The 17,973-nt window shown below is 34.0% G+C and overlaps 2 protein-coding genes across 3 annotated transcripts in view; one reads left to right on the top strand and one right to left on the bottom strand.

The window, feature by feature from the left end:
• Positions 1-11,379, bottom strand: part of BNIP3 (BCL2 interacting protein 3) — a 30,873-nt gene extending 19,494 nt beyond the window's left edge. Inside the window, exon 1 of the mRNA XM_011052929.2 lies at positions 11,084-11,379. Coding sequence (XP_011051231.1) covers positions 11,084-11,126 — 43 coding nt within the window. The 5' untranslated portion in view covers positions 11,127-11,379. The remainder of the gene's footprint in view (positions 1-11,083) is intronic.
• Positions 11,380-12,492: 1,113 nt separating this feature from the next.
• Positions 12,493-17,916, top strand: Paip2 (polyA-binding protein interacting protein 2). Of its 2 annotated transcripts, none has more exons than XM_011052930.2 (4): positions 12,493-12,664; positions 13,470-13,681; positions 13,754-13,945; positions 14,287-17,916. In XM_011052930.2, the coding sequence occupies exons 2-4, from the start codon at positions 13,505-13,507 to the stop codon at positions 14,392-14,394; spliced, it is 477 nt and encodes a 158-aa protein (XP_011051232.1). In that variant the 5' UTR covers positions 12,493-12,664; positions 13,470-13,504; the 3' UTR covers positions 14,395-17,916. The 2 variants fall into 2 exon arrangements, with proteins under 2 accessions (XP_011051232.1, XP_011051233.1); XM_011052931.2 differs by having other exon boundaries at positions 12,634-13,050.
• Positions 17,917-17,973: the final 57 nt, after the last annotated feature.

Here is a 17,973-nt window from a genome sequence, read left to right as displayed (position 1 = left end):
ATGTATCACGAGAATTGACAGGACGAAGGGAGGAATAAAAACAGGTTGGTCGATTGGAACAATCAGTTTGTCGGTCGGTTTGACCATAAATCGTCGTGATGTTCACGCGGGTCGTTACGCGTCACGTGTGATGCACGTGCGACATTAGCATGCTCTTCCGCTCTTTTAACCGTACAAATCATCCGGGTGATAAGGTTTACTTCGAGTTCGTTCACCTATTCGTAAACCGTCGTTAGTCATGTTTGCACTTTCGCCTAATTGAATGCGTCGATATCGCAGCATAAACATAGTTTTAAAATACCCTCGAGACATTCTGCGGAAAGAAATGAAAATTCGCTCTCTCGTACGATTATTCCAAATAATTGCAGATAAAAATAAACTACAATAACGTCGAATATTGTTTTTCTGTATGCGAGATTAACGCTCTCGGCGATATATAAATAACGTGAAAGACCACACAATAAATTCGTTGTTACGCACGAACTTCCGAAAATTTACGACATGCTGGGTTTATCACGCGATCTCTTGCCTTGGAATGAATAATCGACTGTATGTAGGCACGACTATATGTGATTAATGCTCTTGCAAGGATGTGAATTGTAAAAATTAATAGTTACTGTGCACGCAGCGTTCTATAGCTGGTATTCATAGTGGGTTCTTATATATTTAAGATCGTTTTAAATACAGCCTTAAGATATCATAAGTCAATCATACCGTTTTAACATCTTAAGACATTAAGATGGTTTTAAAATAAGAACCGATTATGAATATATACCTATCTATAATTCGTTCCATTTGTCTAGATATTAACGCATTAAGATTATAAATCAGATTTACGAGATTTTTTTTTCAAGGAAAATGCAGAAACATTGCGGCGATATTTATCTGTTTATCAGATTGAAATAATTATCCATCATTTTAAGCATACTGATTATGAATTATTATTTTATATATTATTTTCAAATACGATAAAAAGAAAAAAATTATAAGACTAGTGGGAATCGACATTGTAGACAGTACGCTAATATTTCAATAAATGATCCTTTTGTTGATATTAAATCATTCGAAATATTTGCTATAAAAAATTTGACAATTGGTCATTTAAATGTACGTTTCGATTAATTTTTTAATCATTATCAAAGAAAATAGCATGATCGTGGTACATACTTTAGATATATAACAAATATTTTTTCGTTGAAATATTTTTAAAACACAATTTTTCCAACAAAGAATTTCCGTAGATATTGTTTCGCTCGAATATGCAAGATTATGTATATTGCAAACAATACAGCAGGTAGATAGGAAGGTCGAATACGACACATCAATTTGCATTGTTAGTCGTTTCGAAAAGATGCGCGCGATAACGCCATAAATGTACATGATGTTAGATCGTAGCGAGGTCGTCGGAAAATAGAAAAGTTGATTTAATAAACGATTGACATCGTTCGAAACGTGCGAGACATGCATCGCTTGACGTAAATTCTTTAGACATACTTCGTCACTCGATGTTTACCGTGCAAGATATAACGGAATTTAAAATTATGTTGCACATTACTAACATTTGTTCCGTTTAATTTTCCAGATGCGCCGATGCATCAAAAATTGTGACAAAAAAATCGAACGTAACGAATTCCTGATATCTCTTGCGCGATATCAGATACACAGACAAGGACCAATCCTGAAAAAATTATCAGGGTTTTTCATTTTTGGTTAACTCGTGGTTGCTCTCAACCTAATAATAATGTAAAAATTGTATTTTTATAGCTATGATTAATTAATAAATTGATGGTTTTGTAGTAACTTTAAAGTTATTATTATAAATCAGTTTAGTGATTAATCATAAAAAAATACAAATTATTAATATTAAGAAGTATTAAAGCCAATGCTGATTCTTTTCGCAAAATAATTTTTTGTTTCGTTGTTATATTGTGTAGTTGATTTAAATTACAAATGTTTTGACTTCTTTAATTGGATCATTTTCAGCGTTCCAAACAATGCATATGCAATCATTAAAATTTTTAAAAAATAAGAGCATAAAAAACCACAGCACAAGTTATAGTTTGTGATATTTAATTATTATTACATTAATTAAAACATTATGCTCTTATTTTTTATATGTTTTAATATTAAAATTTTTATTTTAATTCTTCAACACTAAAGATGATTCAATTAAAGAGGTTGAAACTTTGTTTGTGATTTAAATCAACTACGTAATAATAACAAAACAAAAACAATTTTGCGAAAAGAATCAGCCTTTAATACTCCTTAATATTAGTAATTTGATTTATAATCATAAAGCCTTTTTATAAATTAAAAGTGAGAAAAATACAATTTTTATATTTGAATTAAATGAGCTTAAGTGTAAACTAGAAAGTGAAAAGTTAATCTATATATTAACTTACTTTAATCTCTGTTTTACTTATTATTTATCTTTTTTTAATTCTTAGAGTTAGAAAAAGTTAAAAAGAAAATTAAACCAAGATTAAATAAGTTAGTCTACATGGAACAGGATCTTAATAACCTTAAACGATTTTACGTTATGTCATTGAGCATTAATTTTATACACGTTACATAATGATGGTACGCATAGAAAAACAATCGACGCATGGCGGGAACCTCTTGTTTCTCACGTCAGTTCTGAATCCGTTTTGTCGTCTGGACGTTTTCTCGCGTCGTACGGGATTACATCCCACAAAAATTCCGCACGTTTAAATTCGCAGCTTATAAACGCCAACTCGCAACCTACGCCGCCATTCTCGTTACGTCTGAATCCATCCGGATTCGTAACGGACAGCCTCGACGCGCGAAGCGGAACGTTGTTTACTCGGTATACGTTACCGCGCAAACCGCGTTTACTTGCATAACCCTCTCATATTATTCACGAGCTGCGAGTTAATCGCGGCCACGCGCAGAATTCTTGCTTGATTACGAACGAACGAACGAACACACTTACCGCACTACTTTGTGCACTCAGGCTGCGAACGTCGATGGACGTCGGGAATCAAAGCATCGGAGTGCCTATTCAGAGACTCGACGATTGCCATTATTTGATCAGCGGCGATCTCGTGCGAATCAACGTGGACAGATTACGTCGTTTGGTAGCGCTGACAAATCGGAGCTTCTATCCGCAAGATAAATCGCCCACTAAACGCAAATCTAACGCGACGATTAAGATGGCAAGCCGCGGCAAAAGGTGCATGTAAAACATTTCCGACGTGAAACTGCCACGTTCAGAAATGCAAGGATTAGAATCTCGAAGTATGAAAAAAAAGATTTTATTTTACTAACATAAATTAATATAATACTCGTCATTAATTTTTTTTTTATTCATTTCTTGATTGTTTTATATATAAAAGTTTAAGGCTTCTGTTCCCTCGCCACTATATTGTTAGATGTCAAGTAACCTCTTGAATTAAATAACACTTGGTAAATAATAAATTACTTGAGTCAAATTTAATATATTTTTGAGTTAAATTATTTAACTCCATTGTTTTAGTTAAATTAACATATAGAGTAGAAACAGTGGCAATCTATAGAAATGATTAAAAAAAAAAACTCAAATTGGATATAATTTGACATTATGAATTTAACATTATCTATGGTATGAGAGTCTTTATATCACCTCGAAATAAGACAGTTTTCAATTTATTATATCATAATTGCAAATAATATTTTATTGAAAAGTACAAATATAATTTGCAAGAATTTTTATTGTGCATTTTCGCTTCTGATGTCGCAGAAGATAGTAGTGAGTGAACAGGTGTCTTAAACGTTGCACTAATTATTAATGTATTTTAACGGCTTGTTAACTCACGTTGCTGCGTTTAGTTTCAATTTGACCTCGCGGTACGACTTTGTCTATATAAATATCGCTACAATTGATTACTAAAGATATTTTGCTATTTCACGTTAAGCATGTACGATTTCTAGTCACATCATTTGCTAATTCCTATCTATCCCCATAAATTAATTTACGATAACTGTCGCTTAAACTTCATTAACCTGACTTCGGGCCATTAATCGGTGAGCTTGATTACTTTCAATCGCACTGCCCATTCCAACTCAAGTATGAAAATAACAGCATATTTTTAACGTTTATCCAGAATTTATTCGCGTGGAACGAAAGATAATTTTATTGTTTCTCAGTAAATGTAACATGTTATCAGTCACTCGTCAAATAATCATTCACTTGATACACAGTTGATACAAGTGACAGCAGAAGTACGTACATTTATGAAAAATTTGACTTAATTTAACCATATTTAAAAAATTAAACATATTTCATAACGTCATGATTTTTCATTCCGTACTCAAGATATGATTAAAGCCTGTTCTATATACGATGTGCTTTTTGTTTCTTATTTCTTGCTTTTTATTATTTTTTTACACCTTGTCTTTTTGCTTCTTATCCAGTTTTTTATTTTATATCGTCCGAGATAAAAGTTAACGAACTTCGAAAGAAACAATTGTTGATAAAACGAGAAAAAAAAGCAAAAAGTAAAAAACAAGAAATAAGAAACAAAGAGCATTGTAGGCTTAAGAATTTAGAAAAGCTGTATGTACTCTCTCTCTAAAGTGGCACTTATCAACTAGAGAAAAAACAATGGTAGCGTTCAGCAAATAATTTTGCAACTGTTGCAAAATTCTTTAATATGATTGGTTCTGCCTTTAGTTCCTCACTGGATCTAAATGTATAAACCAAATGATATTACAAAAGTTTACAACGGTTGTAAAACTGTTTTCTCTGCTGAACGCAGCCAATATTGCACCAACTAGCCATAAGTTGACAGTATATGAACAAACACGTGCTTGTCAAGGCAGCACGTGTTAACACTACAAGAGTATCATGATACCGCAGAATGTGCAAGCTGATCTCCAACGCTTTGTCACTTCTTGCGTAAACGTGCCTGGCAAAAGCCTCCATTGTATCAACAACAAACCGCAAGTAGAAGCATCGCTGTATTTAACCTGTTTAAACGTTTGACGTGGTCATACATACTTTAAATAAAAAATTCCGAACAAACTATTCAGTGATAAAGATCATGATAATTATATAATTTGCTTCAAACTGAACATTATTTAATAGCCTTTAAGCCTAATAAGCTTTAATAGCCGTTTATTCTCAACATTATGAAAGTTAATTAGAAACACAATGGAAATATTTCACGCGATATTTAACACATCTAGTCTGCACAAAGAATATCTATTTAACATTTTAAGCGCTTTTATATACTTTTATATACGCTTAACTAATGAAATGAGTAAGCGTACAAATTCTCATCTATTTTAAACCGCAAGTTATAAAACGTGCCGCCATCTCATCGTGAGAAAATTTTCGCAAAATCGCATCGCATTCGAAAGACGTTCACCACGTGTTACGTCTGTGAAATTGCTACTGGGTAGCTTCAATCAATCGGATTAAGGACCGGCGGCGAAGCTCATGGCTAAAAATAGAACCTCTTCCCCTTTTCGACAGTCTGCCGTCATTTCGATTAGTATATCATGCTCATAGACGTGCACGCAGCCGATAATCACGAACGTACCGCTTATCTGTGCGTTAAATTAAACATCCTTTTGTTGACAACCAGATAAAGATGCAAATAGGCGAGCGCAAACTACTCTGTGTCTAAATCTTCTCTTATTTATTTATGCATGGCGGCAGTCATTGCACAAAGTGCAAATTTATTACATTCGAAGTTCGGCGCTTTCAAGTCGACTCTATTTATAGCTGTGAATACTTAGTATTTATCGATACACGTGTTAGTTATCGATCATATTGTGATTTTAGTAGAAACGAGCGACGACATATGTAAATCATTTTAATACTACAAGTATCAAGATTTTTTACTCACTAAAATGAAATCATTATAAAAATAAAGAAAGTGGTGAAAAATCAAATATTTCATCAAACGAAATAGTTTGAAAAATATTGAAAAATCAAAGAATTTCAAAATTTTATCTTTTACATAAAAAAAAATATAACATCAATTTAAAAAATAGAAATAATCAATAATAATCGCTGGATACTTCTAATGTACGACGATAAGTAAATTATAACCGAATAAAAAAAAGTCGTTAAATACTTATCTTAATAATACAAATAATGATCAAATGGATAGTTTCTAACTGATACCGATGATTATAATTTACTTTAATCTATCTATCTAAAAATATCTATTTATACATTTATATATAATGTAACTTAATCACCGATATTGACGAGTGAATCATCATATTGGCACATATACTTAATATTTAAATCCGTGTATTTATCGAAAGTCTTTGTCGAAAATTGCTCAAACAGTTCAATGGAAATTCGGACACTTCTGTCAGGTCAGTGGTTTGACGAGCTGCTCGAGAGAATGTATCCGAGTATTCACGTGAGCCGAGTCACGTAGGCTCCTGAGTACGTTCTCATGATTTCGGGTCAACGCCGCTCTAATAAGTCCCAGGTTCCTGAGGACGATCACGTAGGTCCGTTAGAACGACGTGCAGAGGATCGCGTATCACGTTACCGCGAATGAGAACGAACTCGCGAAGATGACTCACACTCTTCCGAAACGCAGTTTCTCTCTTGCACTAGTTATCTCGGAGACATCCAAGTATTTACTTCATGTTGCGGTATAGTATTAAATTCTCGAATTAAAGAAATTAATTTTCGCATATTAATCGCGCAATTAATAAACGCAATTAATAAACTTATTTAGGCGTGGTTTTTCATTTTCTGATTAATTCGTGATTTAGACTTAACTTGATGATAATGTAAAAATTGTGTTTTTCTAGATATGGTTAAAATTACTATTACTATATTATTAGTTTAATGAACCGTAGCTAGAAAAACACAATTTTTACATTATCATCAAGTTAAGTTTAAACCACAAGTTAATCAGATGAAAAACCGGATTTTATTTATCACACTTTGCAAATCAAAGAGTGCAGACAGAAAAGAGGAGTAGATTTCAAGATTTTTTTCGTTTTCTAAAATCATTCAGAAATTCTGCAATTATTTCATTGTATGAGCTGTAATAATTACGACTTAAATTTCGGGAGGAATAATAACTCAATCTCTTAAATTCAATAATATTTCATTATTTATAATTCCCGTGTATGTCAAAATGTAAATCAATCCATTAATTTGTGTGATTGTAGTTTCAAAGTAAACAATATGATATTAATGTATGCATTTAGTAAATAATATATTAAATTTGAGATTAACGTATACATTTAATAAATTAATAATTAAACTTGAGTCAAACTTATATTTTTTTTTAGTTAAATGGTGCGACTTCATTGTTTCAGTTAAATTAACGATGTATTGAATTGGAACAATGGCAACCAATAGAAATGATTAAAAATAACTTAAACTGGGTATAATTCTTTTATCAGTAAATTTAACACGCGCCGCAAAAATAATATCGATAATTTAAGTAGAACATTCAATGTCATTCTTGATCACAAAGTAACATTACTTATTATCAATATCTAAATTATCTAAACTGATATCGCTCCGATAATTTAGACCTAACAAGTATTGTAACATTATTTTTCGATCAAGAGTGACATTGAACGTTCTAGCATTAGATTGTTCATGTTATTAATTATTCTGCTGCGCACGATACATTATCTTGTTATACGATTTCAATTAACGATGAGAAAGACATGACGATATTCATTATGATAGATATGGCTCTGATCTTGACCGAGTGACGTACTCATTAAGATTCGTCCAATTTAAATAAAACACTCGGGCCACTCGAGTTCGCAGGACATTGATCCAATTCTATTCGATGAACCAGCAGTCAAAGAAGGCAAAAGAGGAAATGATTATTTTTAGAGTATCAAAAATGATTACAATAATTCCAAAAGAAGAAGCAAAAAATTAATACTTTTTTATAGCACAAAATTTATATGCTGTTTTACATTTTCATTCTTTTCGACTTCCATTTCTGCTCTCCGAAGAACAATTAAGATTTTTTGTTAAATTCGCTTTGAAATAATCATTCAGAAATTCTCGCTATTCACTTCGGTCCGACATTTACTCGGCTGCCTCTGAAGTTAAAAGTTAGTAAATACTTTGCCGTGTTAATAGGTGCGAGCTATACACGATTTATGGACGATTTCCGCGAGTCGGAATATACGTGAATAAATCACGCAGTGTAGATACCATTAGACGTTTACACGAAAACAGCATTGCAATTGAATACACAGAAAAAAAAAATTAATGCTAAATTTTAATGCATATTTCTTTGAATAATACTAAACGTTTACTTACAACAAATAAATATTTATTTTAAAAAATGGTAGTTAAATCAAATGATTTTTGTATCAAATAAATATATGTTTGTATTTAATAAATATTTACTTAAAATTATTCAAACAAATATTTATTAAAATTTAATATTTTTTCAGTATAAACTCACGTGCAAAAAGCAGAATAGAAGTTTACATAGAAGTAAAAAAATAGACAAAAATTAATTATTTTACAGCGTTAATAAAGAAATTCAGAAATTATAGATTACAGAGACGGTGTCTAATTTCTCGTAATACGACGAGGGAAACTGGAGGCCGTAATCCGAGCCGTGGATAAATTTAGCGTTGCAGTCTTTATAGCGTCTCGAATACTTTTTGCAAAGCATTATTTTACCTCGCGATTCATATCGCCGAGAACGACACCGGCTATTGTTAACGTTAAAAAGATGCGACTTGTAATTCAATACGTGCGAGAGAAGACGCGTGGCGGCGAAGAAGAAACAGATAGGATCGCGATGCGACCACAAGATGAAAGCAGGTGCCTCTGTCTTTTTTCGTCGGGGCTATCGACCAGACGACACTTTGCAAAACAGAGATAAAGATTGTAGTAGTAAAAGTATATACGCGTGCCCGAGCTCAAGTGACTTTCGTATGTAAGATTCACATGGCAAAGTGAGTATTGTGAGTAACGAAACAATTTAAAATTAATAAAATGAGCACTCTACATAATTCGACTTAAAAGATACAATTAAAAGATTTTATAAACAAAAGCACAGATAAAATTTAATTAAGAAATGTAAAGATTTTATTATCTCGGTGATCTCGGCATAATGATCTTAGCAATTACGGCTTGAAATTTAATTAGGGGAGCAGAACAAAGACTATATGAAGAAAACGTATTGAGTAAAATATTTTTTGTAGAAATCATTACGAAAATGATAAAATTATTTACAAAGTCTCGCATATTTTTTAGATTATTATCGGCATGTTTCATGAAGTATTTAATAGAGCAGCTGACCTCTTTTACTGTAAAAGGATAACCACGTAGAAATATCGGCTTCATCGCAGTCTAAAGTTTCCTGAGGAAATCATAAAGTCATATTACGAGATTGTAAAAAATTGTAAAAAATATTGGCAGGTGTCTACGGAAATTTTTTCGCGCGAAATGCGCAATTTTAGCTATGGAATTAATTTCGCGAGTTTGTCAAATTTCTTTTTCTTTTAATTCAATCAAGTACAAAATAAATGTTTATTAAATATAAAAATTTATTTGAACACAGAAAGGCCATTTTGCTAAAGTATCTAAAAATTTAGATAGATACAAATTTAAACTTATAACTTCATTAAATCGAAAAAATTATGTAGGAGCCTCAAACTAATTGCTAGAATGTTAAAACTTTTTATTCATCATGTTTGAAATTCCTACGTATATTTTCAGATTTGTAACTATAGCTAAATTTTTAAATACTTTAACAAAATCGTTCTTCCCTTGCAAGAACTATTAATTTGATTTAACAATCATTTTTTTCTGGAGTAAATATTTATTTAAATAAATGTTCAATTTATTATTCAAATAAATATTTATTAAAATTTAGTTTTTTTTTTCACGTACAAGTCATTGCTCTTAGATTCTTGATAAAGCAATCATTGATAATCTACGACTCCTTTGACACATATATTGAAACATTCAGCTCTTATCTTACTTTATTTAGAAAAAACGAAAGAAAAAACAGAAATGCATTATTTATGGACAGAAAATAATTAAGTCTTTGATCTGCAATTATAATAGTTATTATTGAACATTTCCACGAATGTCCGTGCTATTTTTATTTCTAAATAAATATAGAATGATTAAATCGCTAACCACAAATATTTTATCTATAATCTGCGTATATCAAAGGAAGCGGACATACGATAAAAGATATTTGCACTGCTTAAATTGGAACCAAACATTCTGCAATACTATACAAAAAATAATGACTATTTCATAACGCTTTATATATTTAAAAAAAAAATCAAAAAATAACTGAAGATAAATCTAAATGTAGAAAAGAGTATCTCGAATGTATCGAAAATATAAAATGTACAAAAGAATTTCATAAAATTAAAAAAAAATCAAATTCTAGAAACAGAGGAGTGCTTCTTAAAAAAAAAAACTAGAAAAAAATAGCGTATCGAGAATGTAGAAGTACACAAAAAATTAAATGATTTAGAAAAAATTGGAAAAATGACACTGAAAGTGTCGGGAGGCAGGCATTGTTACTTCCACGAGAAGCGCGCGACCGGACTTTACAAATCCGGCGTATTTCGCTCCCCGTGCAACTTCACGCGAAGCTCCAGCCGGGGTAAAATATCGATTCACGCGCGCGAGACATGAAAAATTGAATCTTGCACCGGGCGCGACGCGGCGCATTGAAAGTAGGCCCGAAATGGCGCCAAAACTGCGCCGTGACGCGCGGCGTCGCGTCACGCCACTTATTTCGGCGTGACCCAACGGGTTGCTCCGATTATCGGAGACGCGCCGAGATCGTCAGATGACGAACGAAAGCAGAAATTTATCGGAGAAACAATCGTTCTCCAAGAATATCATTAAAACGGCAGCGAGACATCGGTCGAATCTGACAGTCGCTTTTTCTCGACGTTGACGCTCCAGACAAACGGAGCAACATCGGCGATGAAGTACGTTTGTTTACGCTTTACAGGAAGGAGGACGAGAGGCAGGCGGGCGGGTGGGTGGGCGGACACATACATCGCGCGAAATGGCCGTCGCATCTGACGTGTAGATGATCAGTGCGACGCGTATAGTTTTTCCAACTTTTTGCGCTTTACTTACCGCTCAGCTGCTCGTCCGACGTGTACTTCGCCGAGGACGACATCGCCGTACGATGCGTCGTATATGGCACTCGTGGGAGTGTAATCGCTCGCGATGAGGAAATAGAAAGAAACGGAGCTAAGGGGCGAGCAAGCACCAGAAACGAGACGCCAGAAACGCACGTAAACGTATAGTATAATATAGTATATATGCGCGACAGGACGCTCACGACTCGACTCGAGCAACGCTACAATGCAACCTGCCGCTATGGACAATCGCGATAAAATGCTGCCGGGAGGGCAGCGCTGCCGTGCTTTGTTTTGACGCACGTCGGCACGCGCATGTGTCAGCTGCGCCAGCCGTCTCCAGCCGTCTCTCCGGGCCAATCACGTCGCGCCGCGGTGTAAATAGACCGCGTGAGTCGACGCGACGTTCGCGTGCGTGGTCAGCGTGATACGACGCACTCGGCACTACGTGCGTCAACCCGCGCGCCGTCTCGGTCGTCGGCTGTCGGCCGGTCGGCCGGTCGGCGTCGCGCGACTTACCGCCGCGCGTACTTTCGAGAAATAAATGCCATGTCATTCCCCTCCCGCGTAAAAAAAATAAAAAAAAAAGAGGAATTCCTTCGAACGACGCGATGATTCGTGATCGCTTCGATCGTCCGCGATTTGTCGTCAGGGCCGACATCTGTCGGGGATAAAGGCGCCACGATAACTCCATATTTATTTTCTTCTCATCGTTCGTTGTACTATATAATTAGCATTACAATTGGATTACTCTAGATTGCGAAAATAGTGGTAATAATAACTATCGAATGTATAAGAGAGATAATGTTATATATAGGCAAGTAGCAATAAATAGAAAATGTCATGTAGACAGTAAATGTTATATGTACAATAAATACTTATATATATATATATATATATATATATATATATATACATCATCTAATTAATAAACACAAGTGATTAGTGACTAATACAATTTATAATATTTCATATTTCTAACATATCCTATTCTAATTATATTTAAAAATGTGATTTTTGAATAAATAATTATATTTACATAATTTAATTTAAATATACTTATTTATTACATAGAATTTAAAGTAAAATTCTTCCTGTAAAAATCTTTTTGTGCAATTTTTTAATTAAATTTGATTTCACTAATTCACATTATAACGTCGTAAAATCGATAAAATTAAGACGCCGGCGGAATATTTTTATTTTTTGCGAAGCAAGTAGCTTCGCGTTTCCGATTTATCGACAGACGTTTCTCGGGGCTCGGCGATTTCGTCATCTCTCGCGACATAATCCTCGGAACTTTCGAGAACCGAAGTACCTGAACATCCGCAATAGGCGGTCCACTGGTGAAAATTTGGAGTAATCGGAGTTTTACCAACGCTCCCGCTGTAGATTTTAACAACAACGCCGGTGGCAGCACTGTGCGATCGCTAATTTGCGTTGAACGACACGTATTTCGGTACGTGTCCGTGAACTGCGTAAATCACGAGCATATTTCGCGTAACGACCACAAACGATCGACGGGAAGGTGAACGAAGAACATAGAGCGAGTCCGAGGACCCTTTTATTACAGAAGAAGGTACGTTCCGCGTGCGTGATCAAGTTCGATGGGGAAAACGCAACCATCTCCCTGTTACTCCTCGGGAGGGTAATCCGGGCCAACCGTCGTTCGATAAACAATAAGGGGAACAAGAGAGCGAGAGAGAGAGAAAGAGAGAAGAAAGCGAGAGCACGAGAGAGACGCGCCAACCCGTCCGATTTCGATACGATACGAGTACGATACGCGCTCGCAAATATGGTCGCCCGTGCGACCTCATCTGTCAAGTGACTAGGACGATTCTCGCGCCGTGCGTCTCGCTATGTGCCGTTAGCGAGAGGAGCGAGGGAGAGAGAGAGAGAGAGAGCGCGAGAGAGAAAGACAGAGCGACATCGAACTGTCTCGGCGGCCGGGCCGCCAAATTTCAGGTAAACACTCCGGGGGAGTACTAAAAAATCGCTAGAAAAGCCGGATCGGTGGGTCGCCGTTCCCATATGTGCGAAAGTTCGAGAATTTCGCGATTTGTTAACTCAAGACTCCTCCGCGTCCCGGCTCGAGGTTGCGCGCGGCACTCTCGCCTGACGTCGCCTCGAGCCCTCCGCCCGTCAAGGGACCGGTGAGAGCGCACTCGGAATTGACCACTCGAGGGAGTATCTTGTTTATAAGCGGAGTGTTCGTTTGGAGAATCACGTTTCAACACTATTAAAACTGTTTATTTATTTCTGAGCGACTGTCGATAGAAACACGGCGCGGCGCTCGTGTGTCAATAAAATTGTCTTTAAGTCTCTTGACGTTATCTTTAAAACGGTGTTGAGTGGAATGAGACACTGATAACAAGAATTTGCAGGTAATCAGTAGACGCATCGTTCACATACACTGGCTATGAAAATGAAGATCCCAAACGGCGGGTCTGGAAATGGGACGTATTATGGACAAGAGACAGGCATCACTTCCTATGTGGACAACAACAGCGACACGGAGGCTGAGGTGCAAGCGATAGGCGATGGCGACTTTTCGGAGTACCTCTGGATGGAAAATGAAGAGGAGTTTGACAAGCAGGTACCTTATTTATAGATATAAAGCTTCTCACATTATTCTTTATTCCGCACTCGATGTTTTTATCGGCATTAGGTGCTCCAACAATTGGAAGAGGAAGAATTGATGGAGGAGTGCTTAGAAGCCATGCTAGAAGAAGAGAGGCAACATCAAAGAAATATGAGCTCTACTGCTTGGTCCACAGCTACTGGTACTCCCGACAATAATGCTGCTGAACTTTGTCAACAACTAAGCAGTCTGAGGATGCAAGATGATCTCGCCAAGCAGGTACCTGAAGAAATGTTTCTTTTCTTTCAAGTTCTACATTGTGTTTTTGCCTTCTGTTTCTTATATTTTTACTATTTTTTATCTCTTGTCCAATTTCTTTGTTTTCTGTTGTCCAATAAAAAGTTGACAAACTTTGGAAGAGAGGAGAAACAAAATTGTCAATAAAACAATCGCAAAGAGGAAAAAAGCAAGAAACAGAAAACAAAGAGCACATTGTGCTTTAATGAGAGAGAGAGAGAGAGAGAGAGAGAGAGAGAGAGAGAGAGAGAGAAAAGAGAAAGCAATATTCTTTATTTAAATCTTTTAACTAACAATTGCCACTTGTACATGTGAATTTTCAGAGCACGCTAAATCCAGATGCAGCTGAATTTATTCCAGCGTACAAATCGACTGTGGTACCACCTGTAAGTACATCATCAGAAACCACAGTCACTACAGAACCATCGTAGAAATCTTCTGTGTATTTTCTCTCTTGTCCGTTCTCTATTTAAGTCACGTATAAAATCGGGCTACACGTAATGATTAGAATTTACTATTTCCAATCCGACAGTCGTATTAAACGGATCATCGTGTTAGGTGTTCAATGACTGTGACTGTAGGTACAAAGATAAAGAGAGAGATAAAGGGCGCGAATTGTGCATGCGCGTCATCCGAAGCATCAGTTACACAATTAGATGGAACGATAACGCGGTATCCCGAAACTTTTATAGACAAGAAACACGTTCACGTGTATCGTGCGGGACAATTACGTATATTTTTTTGCCAAAATACTAAAGAACGATCGCTTTTACAAATCACTCGTTAAAACAAATTTGCAATTTGCATCTCTTGTTCGATGCCATCTATATTGAGAATCGTTTCTCGCAGAGGCACATGTTTTTAGCATTTTCAATCTTTGTATAATTTGTATAAATTGAAATCAATCATGTACGTCTACGGAAATAACCCACTATTCAAGTTAAACTGAATAGAAGGAACAAAATGCACTGCATGGTTTAAGGAAAGGACTTTCATAAGTTTACGAAATATGTATATGAACAGGAATATAGATATACATATATTATTCTGTAAATTATGTTCATATCTTATATATAATATATATAATATATATATATATATATATGTATATATATATATATATATAATATATATTATAGATATGTTATATATATAATATATACATAAATATATATTATATATATAATATACATAAATATGTATGTGTCTCAATCAGATCTTATCATTCTTGAAACGTATGTAAACCATTTTACCTTTTACAATATTTACTCTTCATCAAGCTGTAAAACCTTTCATGCGCGCGCACACATTAATAAAACTTTTTACAGCCTGAGAAAACGTTTTACAGCTTGGTATTCTATCTGTCCAATAAAAACTTTTCTTAAGAGTTCCTTTTATAATACTTATAGTAGAGAATGATGAGATGTTTACAGAATCATTAGCAGGACATACCTCGCACAATGCGAGATATTATACACGAATAATATAGAGTATGATAAGAAGACTCACAACATCATGTTATTTTTTACTAATATTTTCGATAGATGAATTGGCAACAAAATAATCGTGAGAATGTAATCGGAAAAATCAAAGTTATATTATTTATACAAATATATCGTCTTACTTGAAAATTTACGCAAGCTGATTCTACAGGAACACTATTGTCGAATCCTGCTTCAGCAATCATTTAACAAACTTAAGATCTCAAGTGAAAGTCTTACTTAGGCTGTGAGGGACTCTTTTTACGACTCGTTTTTAGTGACGCTGAGAATCAGGACACACTGCTTACTTATTTTTTAAACCGATTAATATATTTCCACGAGTTAATATTTCGAAATTTTAGACGGTCGTAGATTGTAGAATGTAACTACGATGAAACATGAAAATAGGGTAAATGGTGAATGTACTTCAAATGCTTGAATGGCAAGAAGATTGATTTGACTTTTGATGCAGCATAATATATCTATATATATATATATATAGGCTATTTATAAAAGTTATTTACAAAAGTAGATATCACATCATATATATTTGTACAATATTTGATAGTACCTATTTGTTTGTTTTTTTTATTTCTTTTAAACTTGTATTTTTTTTTTTGAACACAAAAATGATTTCTGAATTGCATTGTCTCGTGAACTCCATTTAATTGATAAAATTTTAACAATTGTATAAATTTAAATCAAACTTTTTGCGATCCAAGATTCTAGTGATTAAAACGCATTCGTGCTTACTTAACGGTGATATCTGCCATTCTTTTTAATTAAGAATAAGTACGAGTTTTAATAAGATCTATACATTGAGATATCTATATATTGTTATGTTTGCATTCTATATACTTTATGTATGGCAAACGTGCACTTTAATCACAATCTGGTTTTAACATGAATGTAGAAATTGTAATTATATATCAAAACAGCGTTACTAAAACTAAATTTGTTGAATATTCAGATATAAGAGATATCATATATTAATCTCTTATAATGTATTTAATTTGGAATTGTTTTCCCTACCACTTTTTGTCTTATGAAACAGATATTAAACATATAATGCGCTTAGCTATAAATCTAATTGCCGACAGAATGAAAATTGAGTAAAAAAAAACGGCTGCACGACTTTGGAAGTAATCGAATATTTTATGATGCGATTAAATGAAGATAACACGAGAAAATAATTAATTTTGTGACGCTCGAGAAAGAAATCAAATCAATGCGAGTGTAAAATAGAGACTGATTTCACGTCCATTTTTACGTCAGCTTTAATCCGAGAACTAGATCGTAATCCATCTTTTAATTATTACTTTACAACTATACAACTAATATAGATTCTGTGTAATATAGAAAATCATTTTGCAATACTATACTATGCTGCATAATATAGTTGATATACTAAATACCAATACGTTGACTATATATTGATCTGTGCGTCTAAAGTTTTAATCATTTTTAAAAAATCTAGTTTATGCTACGTATGTCTTGAAATCTTGTTTCCCAAGACCATTAAAATGAATTGATTTTACAAAGAAAAAGAAACGTATATAAAAAAAAGTGCGATTTATTTGCAGATTATATGAAATAAGGCAATTATATGTGAAAAATATATATCATAAGTGTAACCATGTATATCCATCATTGTTCCATCATTGTTCAAATTTGACTTCGTCTTGACCTCAGATATCAAAACTCAATAACACATTATACGTGACACTAGAAATCGCATCACAATAGACTTGCGAACTGAGATTTATAATACTTATAAACGTTGTATAATTTCTTAGATTTCTTACGCCTATTAAACTTGTCTCGAATTTTTGGTAATTACTACAACACTTCTTGAATTCACGTGCATATATTGGTATCTCTATATGTAACATTAAGAACATTAGGTTATTCTAGATTTAAGAGATGTGCAGCTGTAATCTTCTCGTACAGTACAATATGAAGCAGTACTACAATAAACAGATAGTCATTACAACATCGTGATAACTGATTATACGTATCTGCAGTAACCAATGCGAACGTTGTAACTCGAGTCTGTTGTAAGAAAATTCGACCACTTGAGTGTTTATTGAAAATAACTATCTTTTTAGCATTATGTTAATCAAAAAGAAAAAAAAGTACAAAAGCAAAATGACATAAAAATATAAGTTTTATGTTTAAGTCATGTTTCTGGAAGAATGGTAATTGTCATTCTTCATTATTATTTACCGCATCATATCTTGTGCAATGCAACGCAAATTGGATTGTAAAATAATTAATATGTAATTCAAGATAGGTGATATTACTTTTATATATATACTATTTTAACTTATAATGTATTTCACCACTTCCAGTAAATTTTTTGCATTTGTGGTTTTTTGTGCCTGTACTCCTTATTTTTTTTCTGTAGCATTTAACACGTGTACGTGTAAAACGAGAAATATAGAGATATATGTATTAAAACGTAGATAAAAATTAGTTTTTGTTATTTTTTAATCCCCACATCGTAATAGGAGCTATTTGTGTAACATT

This window comes from Acromyrmex echinatior, chromosome 1 (genome assembly GCF_024713525.1).
Source record: "Acromyrmex echinatior isolate Ae372 chromosome 1, ASM2471352v2, whole genome shotgun sequence".
Taxonomy (NCBI): Eukaryota; Metazoa; Arthropoda; class Insecta; order Hymenoptera; family Formicidae; genus Acromyrmex; species Acromyrmex echinatior.
Note: the sequence above shows the minus strand (reverse complement) of the source record. Positions and strands in the feature narration are given on the sequence as shown.